The 20540-nt window shown below is 38.4% G+C and overlaps 1 protein-coding gene across 3 annotated transcripts in view; it reads left to right on the top strand.

Annotated features, from left to right (window-relative positions):
• Positions 1-20540, top strand: part of PTPRQ (protein tyrosine phosphatase receptor type Q) — a 530509-nt gene that overhangs the window by 386556 nt on the left and 123413 nt on the right. For all 3 annotated transcript variants that reach the window (XM_044280555.1, XM_044280554.1, XM_044280553.1), the window contains exons 45-46: positions 8508-8828; positions 14592-14713. In XM_044280555.1, coding sequence (XP_044136490.1) covers positions 8508-8828; positions 14592-14713 — 443 coding nt within the window. The remainder of the gene's footprint in view (positions 1-8507; positions 8829-14591; positions 14714-20540) is intronic.

Below are 20540 nucleotides of genomic sequence, written 5' to 3'. Positions count from 1 at the left end.
TATGTTTTATCTTTGTCTCATTTTTTTACATCACAAAAACCTGACATTTTAACAGGGGCGTGTAGACTTTTTATATCCACTGTGTGTGTGTATATATATATATATATATATATATATATATATTTATTTTTTGCTGAGGGAATTTGTGTCTGAGATGGCTTAAAATTCAGTCACACAAGAGCATGCCAGTACTATAAATGTAATTTTGGGAAAGGAGGAGACTGTTACAGATTTTGCACAGTGGCCCACAAAAGTTATGTTTCTGTCTCAAACACCTCATTCTGCAAAAAGTCCAACTTATTTTACTGATCTTTTATTTTGATTATTGTGATAGAGCTTTTCACTGTTCAGTATGGTATTGGAGGGGTATAAGAAGTTTGTAGCTTTGGATCTTCAAGAGTACACTGACATGATTTTATTCATTTATTTATTATTTTCTGACAAGTCTCTTATTTAATAATTTCCCTAAAATGTACAACAAAATCTACCATTTCTACTACACTTTGTTGACTTTTTAATGTATAGAAAATACAGACAAAGGACTTTATTACTGTCAGATCCAATTACTAATTTGTTTTTGTACTTGGCGTCCGGTGTAAAATTACTTATTTTTTCCAATTATTATTTTTGGCAGTTACATTCCTAGTATTACTGGTAATGTGCATAATTCTATTGTAACTAATGAGCAAAAGAGGCTACTTTCTCCTCTACAATGTCAGTGTCACTCTGCTTTAAAAGAAAGAATACAGCTGTTATGTAGTAGTGTAAGATAAAGTTTAGATAAATGGAAAATATTGTGCAATTAACTGCCAAAACCACAAGCTGGTGATCTAATACTCATGATGTATGCGTGTACAATTCACATAACTATGTTTCAGCTTTTACTTGCTTCATGGAGAATTAGAGTGTTTGTTTGGAAATGCACATTAGGAATTATTAGCAGCCAAATTTCTGCTGGTTAAAGAAATGTTAGAACTATAAAAATGTAGCAAGGATTCCTCCTCACATTGTAGGGGTGTTGATGCGGATTAGTCAGTGTTACTCAATCCATTAACTGTCAAAAGGGTACTATAGCAGTAACAATCCTGGAACGGATGCCAAATCCATATAGAAGTCATCCACAGACTAAGACAGTATGTGGGGGAGGCAACTGGTATAGATGATAGCAGAAATCCCAGGGCCTTGTGAAGGTTCTGAGTACTGTTATAGCTAATGTGTCTGAAAAGCTGCGCCTGAGGCACTGCTTCTCAGGCAGGCTGTCAGAATCCAATAGACTGCAATAGTATTCTATTCCAGTCTATGGGACTAAAAATTGTAGTGTAAAAAAAAGTTAAAAATAAGTAGATGCAGAAATCACAAAAATATTAAAAATCCAAATCACTTTAAATTACATTTAAAGGAAATGTGTAAACAGGAAATTACCTATTGTTTAAATCACATTTTTATGTTTTTTTTAATTTATTTTAAATAATTTTTGATGATGCTATTTTACATTTTCCTTGTCACTATTTATATTTAAACAATACATTTCAGCAGTTTTCACACTGGACAACAAACCTAATAATTGGTGCAACGTCTTGGTTTATACAGATCACTTTACTGCAGTTATATATTATTTTAAACCTACCTGTAATGTGAAGGAGATATCACATCTGTGTATAGATAAAACAGAATCCACCCTACACAATAGGTGATTGCTAATTCTTATCTATTCTTTCCTTGTACAATAACCTCTGCACAGGTCATAGAGCATGCCTAGAAAGCTTTCCATGTAAGTCAATAGGGTCCCCTCCTGTACATTGTGTCTATGGAGCATGGGGCTGCTGTAAAGGAATTTTCTTAATGATTTCTAAAGGTTGTTAGGAACAGCTCAGGCAAGGATGGCCGGCTGCATAATCATGTTCAGAAAACAAAATAAATAAATCTGCAATCAGAAAATGAAAACAGATTACGAAAAAATAAGTTTTACTATCTGTGGCAGAAAGTGGCAGAAAACATTTTTGGTGACACATTTCCTTTAAAAGTAATAAAAAAATAAACATTGATATCCCTTCATCTGAAAATGTCCATGCTATTAATATATAAAATATATTTTTCTACATGTTGAACATTGTAATGTAAAAAAATAAAAATGGCTGATTTCCTCTTTTTGGTCCCCCCCAAAAAATCGAATAAAAGTGACCAAAAATCCACATTTACACTAAGAAGGTGCCAGCAAAAACTATAGCTGTGCCACAAAAACAAGTCCTCACACAGCTCTGTGGACAGCAACATACAACAGATATGGTTGTTAGAATATAGAAAAAAAGACAAAAGACAAAAATGTTTTTCAAAGGTTTTTATTTGTTTAATATAATAAAAACAATGTAGCTTTGGTATCACCGTAATCCTAGTGACCCACAGAATAAGGTAGTCTTGTCATTTTTAGTGCACAGTGAATAATCAGTACCATTAAAAAATACAACGGGTCCCTCAAAAAAGTCCTCATATGGCCATGTGAACAGTAAAAATTTAATTATAATTATGGTTCTTCGAAAGCTGGGAAGAAAAAATGAAAATGAGAAAATAAAATTAGGCCATGTCATAAAAGCTTTAATGCAGCTTTTACTAAAAAAAAAATTCTTACAGTTCACACACAGTGAAATTATAGCTCTGGTTTGTACAAAACCATAATGGTACTTATTCTAGATCAGAATGTCTCTATATCCATTTCTGAAAGATTCTTTATGGCATTACATGAAGGCTGTAGGGAGCCTAAAGGAATGCCAAAATGTAAAAAGGAAAAAAAATAAAATAAATTCTGTCACTAAGGTATTACGGTACATGCAGTACCTTGCCAGAAAGCAGAAATGCCAATAGTATTGCATTCTTCTATATATCAACCGTCTATAAAGATAAAAATACAGTGTTTCACAGATCATGTTTAAGCAGAATATTATAAGTCCAGAACCAAAGCATTAAACAATATTGTGCCATTTCATAATTCTAAATCTGATGTATTTATGAGTAGAGATTACTAAATCACTTAAAATTCAATATGGGTTCAATATAGCCAAATCGGTCAACCAATTCAAGTCCCAATAAATTGCATCCAAATTGAAAGTGTTCCAATTGGCTTGAAAATTTGTGTTACAGTCTGAGGTCTCCTAGGACTCATATTTTTAATCTCTAGTTTTCCACTTTTTCTTAACTTTTTTTTAAAATCTTTAACTGATGACCTGTCCTCTGGATAGGTCATGAGTATCTGATTGGTGGAGGTCCGACACCCGTGACCCATGCCAATCAGCTGTTTGAGAAGGCACCCGCATCACAGCCTTCTTGCAGCTTACCCAATGCCAGTGACATCACATTCCAGTTAATGAGGCTGAGCTGCAATACCAAGCACAACCGCTATATAACATATGGCATTGTGCTTGGTAAGCTGCAACAAGGCCATGGCGCCAGTGCCTCCTCAAACAGCAGATCAGTGAGGGTCATGGATGTTGGACCCCTACTGATTATATACTGAGGATCTATCCAAAGGATATGTCATAAGTTAAAAATTGTAGGAAAACTTCTTTAAAGTGGTTGTGCAGGCCATATATATTGATGATCTATCATCATGATAGGTCATAAATATCTGATCGGCAGGGGTCCGACACCTGGCACCCCAGCTGATCAGCTGTTTGAAGAGGAGATGACACACCATGCGAGCCTGCTTCTTGTTTATTTCACTGCCCGTCATCTTGCACGATTTGGCTGTGCAATATAATGACAAGTACTCACTCTGTTCACTTGAGTACATGTACATGTAATTACACTAGACTACTTCTACAGGGGAGACAATGCACATTGTAATGAAGAGGAAGCAGCACTCCTCTTCAAACAGCTGATCAACTGGTGGTACCGCGTGTCGGAGCCCTGCCCATCAAATATTCATGACTAGCAAACCTGAACTTAAAAGTTCGGGTACGTACCAAACTTTGCGAGTTCGGCTACCCGGACCGAACCCAAACCCGAACTTTGCAACAAAAGTTTGGGTTCGCGTTTGGTGTTTGGGCATTTAATAAAGCTTGTTGAAAGGCTGCACGGCAGCCAATCAACAAGCTTTTAAGCCACTTAGAAGCTATCACAGTCATGCCTAGTAATAGCATGTGAACCCATCCTCTATACAACCTGGATCACGTGTAGCACCGCCCATCAGCTCTGAGTAGTGCAGGGACAGGAAGAAGGCAGCTGAAGTGAGGGAGAGTGTTAGGAATCTCATCTGACTTTTTATTCTGTGGGTGACCTATGGTGATTTTTTTGTGGGTGCAATACACCAGCTTTACACCTCTGACACAGAAATATAATAATTAATCTGTCTGTTAGTTTGGTGGGTGACATATACCCACTTTAGGTGTAAGGTACATCTGTACTGCATACATGACAGGGAAATGAATATAGTTAATCCATCTGTTAGTTCAGTGGGTGACATATACCCATTTTTGGTGTGAGATATACCTGCACTGCATCTGTGACAGGGAAATTAATATAGTTAATCCGTCTGTTAGTTCGGTGGGTGACATACCCATTTTTTGAGTGTGGTACACCTGCAATGCATCCATGACAGGGAAATAAATATAGTTAATCCGTCTGTTAGTTCAGTGGGTGACCTCAAAGAATGAGGAGAGTGTCAAATAAGGGACGTGGCCCTGTTCATGGTGCTGCTGGTGTTGGTCGAGCTCCTGTTGCAGGGAGAGGATGTGGTCAATCTGTGCCAGCTACACGCCCAAATGAAACAGCTTCCTCAGGTGCACGTAAGCGACAAAACGTCCAGTGTTATTTTGTAGGCCCGAATACCGGTGTACGAATGGTGAGGCTAGAACAAGTAGAGGCGGTAGTAGATTGGGTGGCTGACAGTGCTGAAAGCGCACCTTCAGCCCATGGGCATCTGTATTTCACCTCACCCCCTTGCAAATCAGCCAAGCAGTCTGAGCCCAAAGTCATTCAGCAGTTTCTTATGCTTTTTGATGACTCTGCTGGAAGGGTTTCCGTGGGCCATCCACCTAGCCCTGCCCCAGAAGTGGAAAAGATTGAGTCCACTGATGCCCAACCACTTATCAAAATACTGTAATTCTGTCTGGTAGAGACGGAGACTTTTAAAAACCTTATGGTGGTGGGTGTCCCACAGTACGTGGTTCCCAGCCGCCACGACTTTTCCAGGCGAGCCATCCCTGCCCTGCACAACCAAGTGGCTGGGCCTGAGGCGGATAGCAGTTTGAGGCATGTCGTCCTGCCACCAAGGATTGCAGGACATTTCTCATTGCCTCCTGTTTCCTCCTCCTCCTACTCCACTTCCTCCTCTACCGCCTCCTCATCCACTCAGCGTAACACCTGCACCATCAACTTCAGCACAGCCAGGGGGAAACGACAGCAGGCAGTTTTGAAACTCATCTGTTTTGGGGAAAAAACCCACACCGCTCAGGAGCTGTGGACGGGCATGGAATAACATACCAATGAGTGGTTGGTGCCACTGAGCCTCAAGCCCGGCCTGGTGGTGTGCGATAACCGGCAAAATCTCATAGCATGTGCTGAATTTGGTGGTGCAGAGGTTCCTGAAAAATTACCCCGATATGTTAGAGCTGCTGCAGAAAGTGCAGGCCGTCTGTGCGCTCTTTCAGCATTCTCACCCAGTTGCAGCTCACCTGTCTGCGCAGCAGCAAAACTTCGGCCTTCCCGCTCACCGCCCACATACAACGTACCCACAAGGTTGAACTCCACCTTGAACATGCTGGAGAGACTGTGTGAGCAGCAGCAGGTGTTAGTGGAGTTTCAGCTGCAGCATGCACAGGTGAGTCGCTGTGCGGAACAGCACTATTTCACCACCAACGAGTGGGCCTCCATGTGGGACATGTGTGCCGTGCTGTGCTGTTTCGAGTACTCCACGAACATGGCCAGTGCCGATGACTCCGTCCTCAGCATTACTATCCCACTTCTATATCTCCTTAAAAAAAAAACGCTTCAGGCGATGATGGAAGAGGATGTGGCACAGGAGGAAGGGGAGGAGGAAGAGGGATCATTTCCACGGTTATCAGGCCAGTCATCCACAAGTGAATTGGAGGGTGGGTTCCTGCACCAACAGAGGCCAGGTACACAACTGTCTAGCCAGGACACAGTTCTGGAGGATGAGGAGGAGGAGGTGTTCACAGCAGGGTGGAACCCAAAGCAGCTCATGGGCATTACTGGAGCATGGCTGGGGGGATACAGAGGACACAGACGATATACCTCCCATAGAAGACAGCTTGTCATTGCCTCTGGACAGCCTGGAACACATGAGCGACTACCTGCTGCAGTGCCAACGCAGCTGGGGCACAGACAGCACCTCAGAAGGGAGGGCTAGCATGGCCGAAATGTGGAATAGCTTTGTCAGCACAACACAACAACCAGCACCACCAGCTGATACGAAACGTCTTAGCAGGAGGCAGCATTTCAGCAACATGGTGGAACAGTACATGTGCACATGCCTACACGTACTGACTGATGGGTCTGCCCCATTCCATTTCTGGGTCTCCAAATTGGACACATGGCCTGAGCTTGCCCTTTACACCTTGGAGGTATTGTCCGAACTTGTGTTTAGTACGGCAGGGGGGTGATCACAGACAAGCGCACTCGCCTGTCCACAGCCAATGTGGACAAGCTCACGTTCATTAAAATGAACCAGGCATGGATCCAACAGGACTTGTCCGTAACTTGTGCTGAATAGACAAGTATACCGGCCGAACCCAGCTATTGTTATACTCCAGCGCACTTTCTCTTTTCCATTTCCCAATGTTTTGGGGCCTTCCCAAATGTATAAAAAAATAAATAAATCAATGAAAGAACAAAAACAAAAAACAAAACAGTCTTGGCTATCTCCTCCTCCTCTACATTCACACTGCCACGTCTACCGCCTCCTCAAGCTCCTACTCCACTTTGACCTCCACCTTCTAGTTCAAAATTATTATCTTTTATTTTTTCTATTCTATGTTATTTTTAAGTAATTTCCCTATCCACATTTGTTTCCAGGGCACTTGCCATGCTCTTACCCCCATTTTGCTTCCTTTTGCAGCCCTCTAGCCCTTACTATGACTATTTTACTGCCATTTTAGTGCACCAAAGTTCAGGTCCCCATTGACTTCAATGGGGTTCGGGATCGAGTTGGGGTCAAGTTCGGGTCCCGAACCCCACCTTTGACCCGAAGTTTGGCCGAACCTGTCAAACCCGAACATCCACGAGTTTGCTCATCCCTATTGATGACCTATCCTGACGCTAGGTTATCAATATACTGTGTATAACCTGCACAACCCATCTCTCAGTTCTCAAATTCACTGAAACGAATCACCAAAAGTTAGGATTTGGGTGCAAGTTTTACAAAATTCAGGTCAAATCCAAATCATTTACAGTCGGTTTTCTCATCTCTGTTCATAAGCAAAGTCCTTGTTTTCTTCTCACCTCTTCAATGCTTTCTGCCTTTCTACACTGTACATGGGGCAGAAGGCGACAAGAGACAGGGTCAGAAAATCCAGCATACTCTTTACACATGGATTTTTAGACTAACAACTCATTGAGGCAGATTTACAAATGGAATAATTCAAAGTTCGATAACCTGTCTCGGTACTGCAATCTGCCCGTTCTCCCTCCTCTGTAGCCATTCTAGTTCAGCTATATCTATCCAATCCTACATTTCTAGATTTTTTTGGGATACAATACCAGTTGTGACTGAAAACTGCATCAGAACTGCAGTGCCCTGATGTTATTCTCTTTCACATTTGACCTAATTTTTTTTCAGGTTGTGGCCAAAATGGTACATACCCAAATCTCAATAACAAAGCACATGAAACAATTTGTACCCCAAAATACTGGTGACTGATGATGGGTCTGACCTGGCATTTACAGTTGTTTAAAGGCTTGCCCCATGGTTAAAAATAAAAGTACTTTCTTCCAAAAAGAGTACCTCTGTTCTACATGGGCTGTGTGTGGTATTGCAGCTCAGACCAATTCAGCTAGCCTACGAACAATAGTTGTGCTGTTTATGATAGAAAGCAGCCATATTTTACTATTATAAAAACCTTTTAAAGTGAAATGGCTCACTCTGTATTAGTAAGCTGGAAATTTCTTTTGAAACATTATGTATCTTTTTTAAATTACTTGTACAATATTATACTATACTATGTACTGTATGCTTGTAACATAATGGCAGGTCAATCTTACCTTTGTATGTTACTGCTGCTCTTCATTGCAACATCCTATATTACATCCTATGTTCTGTTATGTACAGTCGATTTCTTGGTTATTTCTATGCATAATTTCAAAACTTGTGCACCATTTTCACAGACAGAAATTTTTTACTGAAACATCAAATTTTACCTCCTAAGGAGATGCAGTAGAATGCTTGCCATAGAATATAGTGCTATACACATGATCCAGTCATACAGTAAAGTTGTATATTTACCTTATTGTCTACATTTGTAGTGCAAATATTTTATTACCAACCTCTTCCTTTTTAGTTCCCAGTGTTCCACGATCTGTTACTATTTTAGACGTTGGCTCCACAAGTGTCACATTGCAATGGAATAGACCAGAGTATACCAATGGCTATTTAAAGATTTACAAAATCAATGTACTACTTCTTTCTACTGAGTGTAATGTTAACCATGGTGAATGTATTGAAAAGAGCCAGGACCTCTACTCCTACCAAGAGAATACTGTTGAGAAGACAATATATGGCTTGAAAAAGTTCAGATGGTATAGATTTAAAGTTAGTGCAAGCACAACCGCTGGATACGGTGCTTCATCGCCATGGATTAATGTGCAGACCTTATCTGGTCGTAAGTGAAAAATTCCTTTGAAATTTATACTAACATTCAAGCTAATCACTAACCAAAAAAGAAATTCACAATTTCAGTCTGCAAAATGTGACATTAAATAAAATCCTAACCACCATGGTGTATATGATATTACTTAAAACATGCAGTGCATAAATTGTTTCATGTAAAATGAAGCTGGTTTCCAAAAAGGGAACCAGAAAATAGCCACAGTCTTCGTTAGCTCCTATAGAAGTTTCACTAATCTTTAGAAATATTTAGCACTTTTAAATGTATAACTAGAGAGTATAGAACTGTGAATGCAAGGTGATAAGTTGTCAGGAGAATCCAGTAAAAAGTGTAAGGCTAATTTCACACTAGCGCTAAAAATTTCTGGCAGTCTGTTCTGGCAGAGGAACAGCCTGCGGAGTTCATAGTATTTGGAATAGCTGGATACTACCTTTCTGCGCCAGAGCCCATTGACTTGCAGCAGTATTTGTCCGGCCGAATATTGGCACTAATGCAAGAAACAGGCCAGATCCCTACCAGGTCCCATTATAGTCAATGGGGTCTGGCGCCGGCAGTTTTCGGCTATGCTGGATGCCTTGAACTCCAGCAGGCTGTTCTCCTGGCAGAACAGCCTACCAGACTATTTTAGTGCTAGTGTGAGACTAGCCTAATTTATGGTCGCCACGTTGGTTACCAAGCTTACCTAAAACAGATAGAACTAAGAAACAGATTCTAATCAACTCATCAAAAAGATAAGTTGATTTTATCATTACTTGCAATAAGAAAAATAAAAATCCTCCAGCATGGTTGTGGGCTGTTGAAATCCAAGTTTTATTCAGTATACATTAAAAGTACAGGAACATGACCCAGGTGGACATGTTTCGACATCAAGTCTTAGTCATAACCTTGTTGATTTTATCATTACTATTACATTTTATTATAGGAGTTGTTCTAGTTCAGTTAGCTCTTTTCATATGTCCTATTAAAAGATATGAATGATGCAGAGGGGATCCATTGTTCAGGGCCCCTGCTCAATTACTACTCATGTATACAGCCTTATCAGTAAGGTGTACAAGTACATATGGCACTCATTCTATAGAGTGCTGCCATTATACATCACAAAGATTAATGAATTTCCCTAAATTCCTCAGCATCGGCCATCAGATTCGATTTGAAATTAAAATCTTATGGGAAATTCATGTGGACTCGATTCAGTCATCTCTAATCAGAGTGACATCCAAATCCCACCAATGTGTCCGTGAACTGAAATGAGAGATCCCTGCTACAGAACCTATTAAATACTGCTCTCAATTTTCAGTGTCCTGAATATAGAAGTCATTCCAATGCAAATACGTTACGTAAAAAACACATATACTTCCCAGCAAATCCATGTTGTCATTAAGCACCAAGGGAAACACATATGCATTTTCACACTAATTCGACCACATTAGACAGGAAAACCTACATAACTGTGACCATTTATTTTTTTATTTTAATACATTGTAGATAATGTATGATTTAGAAAAAGAAAAAAAATTGAAGTAAATGCACTTCAAATTTTATCGGCATAGCTCTTCTTCTGTACCTACAGTATATGGTCACTCTGCATCATGGAAATTAATAAAGGGATGCATGCTAAAAATTTGTACCTTTGTTCCCAGGCCTGGAAAAGGTCATACATTAAAGAACACATATTTGCTATTACAGTACATTGGAGAATTACATTTCAAATGTATTCTCAATTAGTTCCATTTAACATTCTTTTGGCCAAACCTTGGCCCAACTATCTAAATGACAACACTACACCAAGAATGGATTAAATTGGCCACGTCAGCTGTTTTACTAAGCCTTGACTAAATGAAGCCTTACAGCTTGAAAATGATAAATGTTACAGAATTAGTATCAGCATATAAAACATTGCATAACATCATAAACAATATATACAGAACTGTATATAATTTTCCCAGAGAACTTCTTAATGTCATGACAAGGGATATCCAAGAAACCAAAATTCAAAAATTTAAAGATTCAAAATCCACAGTATAGATAAATCTCATACACTTTTGCTGCTTCTGCAAAATGCTTTGGAATTTGCCGCCAGCAAATCAGTGGCGGCAAATTCATAGCATATTAGTCCACATACTAATCTGGCATCTGTTCCTCAGTGTCTGCGGATAATCTGTCATGCAAAACATAAAACTAGGTATCTATAAGTACATTGAAAAGTAGATTAGTTCTCATAAACATCATTTATCAGCACTTATCACCTATCCACAGAATAGGGCCAAGAGAACAGAGGCATGAGTACCCTGTGAATGGAGCGGTATTGCACATGCATGACCACCACTCTAATCATTTATGGGATTGAGGGAGATAGCTGTGCTGTGCTTGGCAATCCCATAGAAGTGAATGAAGAGGTGGTCACACATGTGCAACACCTCTCCATTCACAGGGTAGTTAGGGCCCCTGTTTCCATGATCACTAAAGGTCCAACCTGTGTTTAAGTGATGAATTATGTTTATGGGAAAAAGAGACTTTAAGGAGTACAAAAGTGTAACGTTCCAGGTCATCCACTTATCTTCTACCTTTGGATAAGGAGTTGTTTGCTGCTTCAGACATTTCCTTTTTGTTAGCAGAGTGAAGTGATGCAATATAACCATCACTATGTCATGATGTCATAACCACAGAAATAATAACCAGATACCAAATGCATCGGTCAGTATCAACATTAGTAAGAGATGAATAACGAGATAATGTTTTTAAAATATACTTTTATGGTATACAATTGATTAGTGGTATAAACTATCTATGGTATAGTTTCAAAAGGGTGCTCCAGATCTGAAAAAGATCCCTCATACCCCTAGTGATTTGGATAATAAACCTGTATGCTGTATGTTGTCCTCCCCTTTCATCTTGTCCTCTGGTCACACATTCATCTTGACCTTTAGCCCACACCTCCCGTCGTGTGGAGTCCCCTATGACCTTCTACTGAACAAAAAGGAGGTGCGACAATATTTAAACTACTTTACCTTTAAGCCTGCTTCTTTATTTATTTTAAATATAATATCAGTATAGATGCTGTAAAAATTAATATGATCGATAATTTAACCTGCAGGGTTTACTGGGTTTTCATGCTTTAAACACAAGTGATTGGTTCTCCAGATTCTGCACTCTTTTTTACAACTACCTCAGTATCAGGACGCAGATGAATTGCAAAGGTGACCCTGACCTCTATAAGATTCACATTCCTGTGCAAGGATAGAAGCATGGTAATCAGGAAATGATGCTTGTTAGTTACAGTAAATGCATTATTGTAGAAACCAGGACAAAAGTACTTATGAGCGGAAGTGATTGGATTATGATAGGAGAGATGCTTCATCCATAGTCAGTAAATTGCGATGATTTATAAACTTAAGCCAAGTTTTCTCCAACAGTTCTAACACACAAAGAGAGGAAATAATAAATCTGCAATTTTCAGATTTAGAACAAGTTATGAGAATATAACACAAAGAGGTTGCAGTCATTGTTTCTTCCTATTACGAAATTGTTGAGAATGTCCACAAAAACACAGAATAAGGAAGGGCTCATGCACATGGCTGTAGTCATTTTTGTAGTCCACAAATTGCAATAAATAAACACAGATACAAGCCGTGTGAGTTCACCATTTTGTGGAACTGAACATCTGGACCATAATAGAACTGTCCTATCCTTGCCTATAATAATATTTTTTTGCAGGTGCAGCGGAACGGACATATGAATGTGGAAAGCATACGGTGTGTTGTCCGCATCTTTTGCGCACTAATGAAGTGAATGGGTCTGCATCCAAGCCGCAGGACTTAAACAACAGTCGTGTGCATGAGCCCTAAGGGTGTATTTATGTTCACACTGCTGTATTGTCAGTCTATATTTCATCATCATATTATGAAACAGCAACACGAGATCCCACTAGAGGAAAATAGGAAAACCAACATTGTTATGACATTGCCTTAGGCTACTTTCACATCACCGTTTAGCCTTTCCGTTCTCCTGCTCCGTTTAGGGGCAGGAGAACGGAAAGGACGGATAAGCACATAACTGACACCAAACTGAGTCAAACGGAGCCTGAGGACCCCATAGACTATAATGGGGTCCGTTATGTTTCCGCTCAGAAGATGATTTTTAAGCGGAGACAAAAGTTGTGCATGCTTAAAATTCATCTTCTGAGCGGGAAACATAACGGACCCCATTATAGTCCTATGGGGTCCTAAGGGCTCAGTTTGGCGTCAGTTATGTGCTTATCCGTCCTTTCCGTTCTCCTGCCCCTAAACGGAGCAGGAGAATGGAAAGGCTGGACGGTGATGTGAACGAAGCCTTACATACATGATTAAGAAGTGTATACATCTTGACAACATTTAAATGCTCTACTGTACCTAAAATTGAGAAAAATAGCCTTTATTTTAAAAAAGAACAGTTTTGTGTCTACAGCTCCTAAGCAAACCAATAGGTCTCTATGGTCACCTAATACAAATATTGGGTTCTGAAATCATACTACTTTCATTGTGACACTTTCTATTAGCCAGTGCAGAGAGCTACTAAGAAGCAAAGACCCAGCTTAGACAATAATTACTTATTCATTTAAATGGGTGACATATACAATAGTACAATTCCACAAAGTATAAAACAAAAACAAATACATAGACTTTGTACAGAAGAGTGAGGGCCCTGCCCAGAAGGGCTTAAAACCAATCTAATGAGCAAGAGGGGAGGAATCAGTAGGTTAGGGTAGGAGCTACTCATATGGTTGTGTAGTGGCAACAGGGTTACTGTAGGTGGTAGGCTTTCCTGAAGAGATGAGTTTTCATGTTCCTTTTGAAACTTTGAATAGTGGGGGACAGCCTGATATGCCGGGGTAGCGAGTTCCAAAGTATGGAGGGTGCACATGAGAAATCTTGTAGATAATTGTGTGAGGAGCAGATAATATAAAAGCAAAGAAGGAAGTGATCAGAAACTACCTGTGAAGATATATTGGGAGATTAGGCCAGAGATTAGTGTTGAGCATGAATATTCGTATTACGAATTTTTATCACGAATATCGGCACTTCGAGAATTCACGAATATTTAGAATACAGTGACCATGACTCATCTCATATACAGGATTCATCTCAGGTTAATTTGCATATGTATCAAATCGGTTTTTTTACACAATAAAAGCACACAGAGCTATAAGGACTGGATATTGCAGATGTGCTAGCGGCCATCTAGCAACCCATGTTCTCAGCTCTATACACAAAATCTCGGTGGCAGGTTCCCTTTAAGTGTAAAATACATGTGACAATTACTGTGCTATTTTGTGCTGTCAACTCAAACAACTTTTCTAGTGCTAACATATTAACATTTTTGAATTTCTAATCCAAACTGTTAAATGGTATTGAATTATTTGTATAAATGAATTTACAAGTTGTGTTTATCCAGCAGATGTATATTGATAACCAAGCTATAATTGCTTTGGTCACGTCTCTCTTCTTAAGGCACTTCCACAGGACTATCTTTAAAGCAGCTAATTCTCAGAACAGTTTTGCTTAAAAAAAAAGTATAATAGAAATAAAAAATAGAACATTATAACAATACCATACTTTGAATATAATGAAATTGCTTATTTTTTTAAATGTCAATATCCACGGAGCCATGCTGGGATTGCTTTGCTTTGTAACTGAACTGCAATACTTTTTCTATTAATTTAAGATCCATTATGTCACAAAAGTTTTTTACATTTCAATTTTTTTTTTTTATGTTCTGCAGCTGCAGAGGGACCTCCACAAAATGTTACTGTCATTGCCACATCATCCAACAGTATTAATATCAGCTGGAGCCAACCAGCCATTATAACTGGGCCAACCTCATATTTGATCAACATCTCATCGGTAAGGAAAGTTTTGCTTGTTTTCTTTTCTTTTACATATACCCAAAAATTCACAAAAAAAGCCATAACAAAACTCACCTACTTATTAGCCCAAATATCTGTATATATATATATATATATATAGTGACAGAATGAGGGGTTGTGTCTGTCAAGGCAGGTATTTTCCTCCCAGCATGTGCGGCTAGGCTGGTTTCCAGCCAGGTGAGGTCAAATACCGGACCAGAGTTTAAGTTCCGATCCAGGTTTTGGCAGCACCTGGCTGTCCTTAAATAGGCAGCTGGGCTCAGCAGAGATGTCTCTGTTTTTAGGATCTGAGTCTTTGTGCCGTGCTGGAGGGCTGAGACCCGCACGCTGGGGAAACATGCCCCCTAAAGCCTGCTGTGGACTACTGGAGGCCGAACTGCCAGCAAGGTGACTTATGTTATATGAACTTTCCATTGTGTGTGAATTAACACCAAGACTGCAAAGTTACATGCTGTTTTGTGCATTTGCCTTAAGTGTGAATTAAGCAAATAACATGGGGATAGGCGCTAAAACAAAATAATAATGTCTTTATTAATTGTCTGATTAAGAAATAAGGGGTATCAACCGTCAGTATAATGTGCAAAACTGACTTTAACAATTGTGAAAACACATATCATGTGTGTGATCATTGATACAAGTGGCTACACACATGAATCTATGTGTCTGTCCGTTTTTACACACTTCTCTTGGAGTGACTCTCCTTCACTGTATATTACAATAAAGATGTCCATGCTGCGATAAATATATAAAGCCGCTTTGTAAATTCCTTGCTTTGTTTATGTGGCGCTTGCTGCGCTTTCCCTGTGACTCACCTTGTTCCTCCACCCTTCAGCCTTTAGTTTGCCTTGTGCCGTGCCTCCTGGCCGGATTGGCTGATTGACGGAGGCGTGTCTAACAGGGCGGGGTTTCACCCTGTAAAGCTCGGTGTTCTGTGGGCCGCTTTGCGGCCATCACAGTGCCGGATTACATGCACACTAGCACGCAGCACCTCAGCCTAGAGGTTGCTAGCTCAGGCAGGATAGTGACTGTTTGTAAAGCTCCGTACCTCACACTAGAGGAAAACGGTGCTAGGCAGGGATCTCTATCACTGACTGTTTGTTTGTCCATTACCTCGGTTATTAAAACAACACTGAGGCTCTGGGCTCTAGTATTAACCTGGTGCACATAGCTCCTGATGAAATGCATTCCCAATGCATGGAAACGCAGCGTTGAGCTGTTGCAAATAAGGGACATGTCAGGGCAACCATTGCTCCTTTAATCCACCTGGAGTGAATGCTATTGCTCTGCCATAGTCCAGCACCTGTGATTATTAGTGCAGTGAGAGTCTGCGCGCTGGCTCTCACTGTTTTGGAGTGGTGTTTGGTGAAATTCCCATACCAATACATCCCCTTGATACCTTTCACCCTGGGATACACATCTTGAACCCTGTGGTTGAATGAGCCCCTTATGCTAGTAGCTTGTGAGACTACACTGGCAATCCAGATGGTGGTGCTATTTGGTATGTATCAGTGTTTTCACAATTGTTAAAGTCAGTTTTGCACATTATACTGACGGTTGATACCCCTTATTTCTTAATCAGACAATTAATAAAGACATTATTATTTTGTTTTAGCGCCTATCCCCATGTTATTTGCTCTATTGTATTTATAGGCGTATATTCAATATATCATTTCAATTTATTCCCCTTAAGTGTGAATTAACACTGATGTCTTGAGTTAAGAACTTGTATTTTTCCTCTGTACTGCGCCCGCTTACCCTATCTACCATAGCAAAAACCCCACAATATATATAATATATATATATATATATATATATATATTTATATACAGATATATATATATATATATATATATATATATATATATATATATTTTACACATACAAGATAAAGTAGTATTTGTAATTGTAAACATATATTGTTACAATGTATGTTATCCTAAAGCCTATTTCCGGGCTGAAAGACCTAGGCTAGAACATATACATATAAAGTTCTAACCTAACGTATAATACATAAATCAAATATTTCCACGAATGATACAGACCAAAGGAATGTGGCGAAATAGGGATAATGTAGGATAACATACATTTTTATAATTTCTGTGCAAATACTGCTTTAACTTGTATGCGCCATCTTTACACATATGTTTGGCATAATAAGTAGGTGAGTTTTCTAATTTTTCACACAGGCCATGTAATACTGTAATAACTATATTTATTATTTTTATGGTGATATAATGGATTATATGGAACCTTGCCTTTTCCATCCTGTAGGGATTATTTTATAATGTTATCTTTTTATATATTCTTGTGATGTACTAGTAAAGATGTATTTATATTTTTATTATTTTTGGCTTAGCATGGCTTTTTTGTGATTTTTGGGTTATTTGCAGTACTACACTAGTTTCTTTAGGTGTTAGACCATTCTTGATCAGTTTAGTTCTCTTTTACCTATTTTACAGAGTAAGACAGAATTTAATATAAGCTAGATAAAATAAATAGTGCTATAGAATAAAATATGAAATTACATATTTTACACACGCTGACATAGTGACAAAGTGAATTAGTATACAGTTGGTATACACTACTTTTTTAGTACTACGGGTAAGGACTTGCTTTTAACATTATGGAAGATATTCTTTTGAAATGTATGGAAATACAGCTTATGTATACATTTCTACCATCTACTTGATATATTATATGTAGTGTTTTTGAAGCAAGAGAGTTTTTTTCTTAGAGATACATACAGCTGCTTTTATTAGTTATTTGCATGCTTTAGTCACTATCCATTCAACATACAGCAACCAATAAAAGCTTGAAAAGTATTATTTTTCCGGATAAATTGCTTATTATAGAAAGTTGTTGATTTAAGAGATACCTAAATTGGTTAGGCTTTGTCTACTATTACCTCTAAGTCGCTGTCTTACCATTAGTACGCCTACTAAAACATCAGTGACAGACAAAAGGATAACATTCATTTATCTGGTGGAGAAGAGTATTGAGATAAGAAAAAAATTATAATTAAAACTAAACACTTGGAGACTAAGGAGATAAAATAGCAGACACATGAAACACGAGAGTTGGGAGCTACTAAAATTAAAAATGATAACCAAATACTAGAGATTATTTCATCAAGGTCTTTTTGGTTCTATTCAAATAGCATGAAGTAGAAATGAATTGTTCATTAGTATGGTGAAGTTATAACAGCTCTGATAAAAGAAAATCTTGTCTTCATTTCAGACAGCTGAAGTCAAAACCCATATCTTTAGGTCAGGGTACTAATGAAATTAAAACAGGGAAAGGTAGCAGTTTAACAGTTTGATAATCTACGGTTTCATGAGTCGTTACAACTATGTGACTATGCTAAGCTCACTGAGATAGAGAATCATCTCTCTGATCTCAAGCCAAGTTGATGTCATTGTAGTTCATGGACTTTACAGATTGTTTTCTGATTATTAGATTTTTTTTTAACAATCAGATTACATACAGTATAGATGTGCCTTGATATACCTTTGAAGTGAGAATTAAGTATAATATTGAGTGCAATAGACGTAAATGTTGGCAAATCATGTTTTTTCTCATTTAGTAGAAAGTGTGTAATAATATAAAAAGGTCACAATCACTGCTTAAATCAATGTAGATGTCTATTAAATGAAGTACAGCCACACTCTGTCTTTTTGGTTATTTTCATGTCCTTTTATGCAGTCTAAAAAAAGCATAAATTGACCCTCCCTGTCCATATCAGCATGATATTAAGTAATGATTATGGCGGTTAGTGAAGTTTACCTTTGTTTTTCAGTGATATCCTAGTTGATGTTAAAGTACTTAAATGAGTTTTCCGGGACCAGAGTTCTGAAGTCCATAAACACCCCCTAAAACACATTTTGTCAATGTACATGGGGGCAAAATGTAGGAGGTAGCAGGGTGAAATGTATGTCGGGGCCACGGTGCTCCCCCTACACTGGGTCTGTACTTCACCATGCTTCTGTGATGCCTACTCCATGTGCTATGAATTATATGTGTGTGATTTAGCATGTCAGACTATGGAATTGTGCATATTGTATAACTGAATGGTCCCATACCATTGTTGAATTGCTCCAGTAATCACATTACTCACATTATCAATTGCCCCCCAGGGATGTTATCAATAGGTGGCTGGAAACTATTGTGAGCTTGTGCAGTATTTTTTTTATTATTATTTATTTATTATTGATCAGGAGCACAATTCAATTATGACTGGGTATCATTGCATCATGCTGTTATAGGGTTATGTGGTGGGGAGCTGTATTGCAGTAGAGGTGAGAGGGCCTAGCATATTGTGAGTCCATGTTGCATTATATGTAATGATTTTATCTTATTGTTTTCTATAATGTAATAAAGAATGTATTGGTATTTTATGTGGACTGGATGAGAAGCCGGTGCATTGAACTAGGGAGTAAAGGATTGAAGCATTGTAAATAGCAGCATCCGGAACTCCAAGTTGTAAACAAACCCAGTGCATAGCAATTGAATCAGGGATGTAGTGGGTAGCTGGAAAATGATGGATTAGGTATGTGGTGGTCCTTATGGAGTGATTTACCAGCGAAGGACAGCTTTTTTTAAAACTGAAACTGATCTTTAAAAACACCACCTGCTAACATCAAACTGCACCATGGTCCAGGATCAGACTGGTCCTTGGATTTATGTTGCTTTCATCCACCTGATATGCCAAAAGTCATCGGTCATAGAAAAGAACTGCCTTGCAGTTCTCTTTCACTAGGAGATATTTATTTGTATAACATTTTCTCATTGAGCATTGCCACTAAGTTTCCATACAAAAGCTAGTCTCCTTAATGAAAGTCAGTAACAGTAATATACTGTATATGACACTGAGATTCATTACTCCAGTAACATGGTATTATTTGTTTTCCGGTAATATTGTAGAGCAGGATTGGTTTGTTTTGAAAAGTAAACTAGTATTTGTACAAACTGTATAAATTGTTATTCTGTTAAAATTTTACTTTGGGGTAGCCCATCTGAAAGCCAGAACAGTTATCGCCATTCTTGCTTTGGTCCTTCTCATCACCAATCCATTATTGTCCACAAAAATGTTGCTGGACCAATGATCAAATTCTTCACAGGGTCAAAAATAAGAATTTTAGGAACTGAAGCTTTGAATCTTGCAATTTTAATCTTAGCTTTGTTTTATGAATATCACAAATAAATCAGTAAATGTAATGAGAAATATCCATACTGCAATAGAATGAAAACAACATAAGCACATTAAATCTTGCAATCTAACAGAATATGATTTATCTAATAAAGTTACATTACTGCATGTCTATGCAACAGATATAGAGGAACATGACTCCCAATATTGAACCTTTGTGGAAAATTGGGTTTGTAAAGAATAGAATGGTTTCTAACAAGAATAACTACAACACTCACCAGAGCAATGCACCCTTAAGATCCCAAATTCCATGCACAGTCATCCATTACATAAATATTAGCACATAACACTCGGGTCAGGAGCCTTAGGGAATTTTTTTAAGTATTGTACAGGAAGCCATAAATCAGGATTTGAGCATATTCTTTACACAAACTGTTTTAATTTAATAAGTGGACCACATACAGTTATTGTGGATCATGGTGCGATTAATTCAAGGAGAAGCTCAGATGTGAACATAAAAAAATAAAATTGACACACTTTTGCTGTATTTGTAAACTAAGACTTGACACTATTGGTCTTGAGAGTAAAGGGAACGTCTGTTTAGTGCATCAGAGACAAGTGATAACTGAGTAAGGAATAGAATAAAGCAGTGCATCTG

Source organism: Bufo gargarizans, chromosome 2 (genome assembly GCF_014858855.1).
Source record: "Bufo gargarizans isolate SCDJY-AF-19 chromosome 2, ASM1485885v1, whole genome shotgun sequence".
NCBI classification, from domain to species: domain Eukaryota; kingdom Metazoa; phylum Chordata; class Amphibia; order Anura; family Bufonidae; genus Bufo; species Bufo gargarizans.
This window is presented reverse-complemented; position numbering and strand designations above follow the sequence as displayed.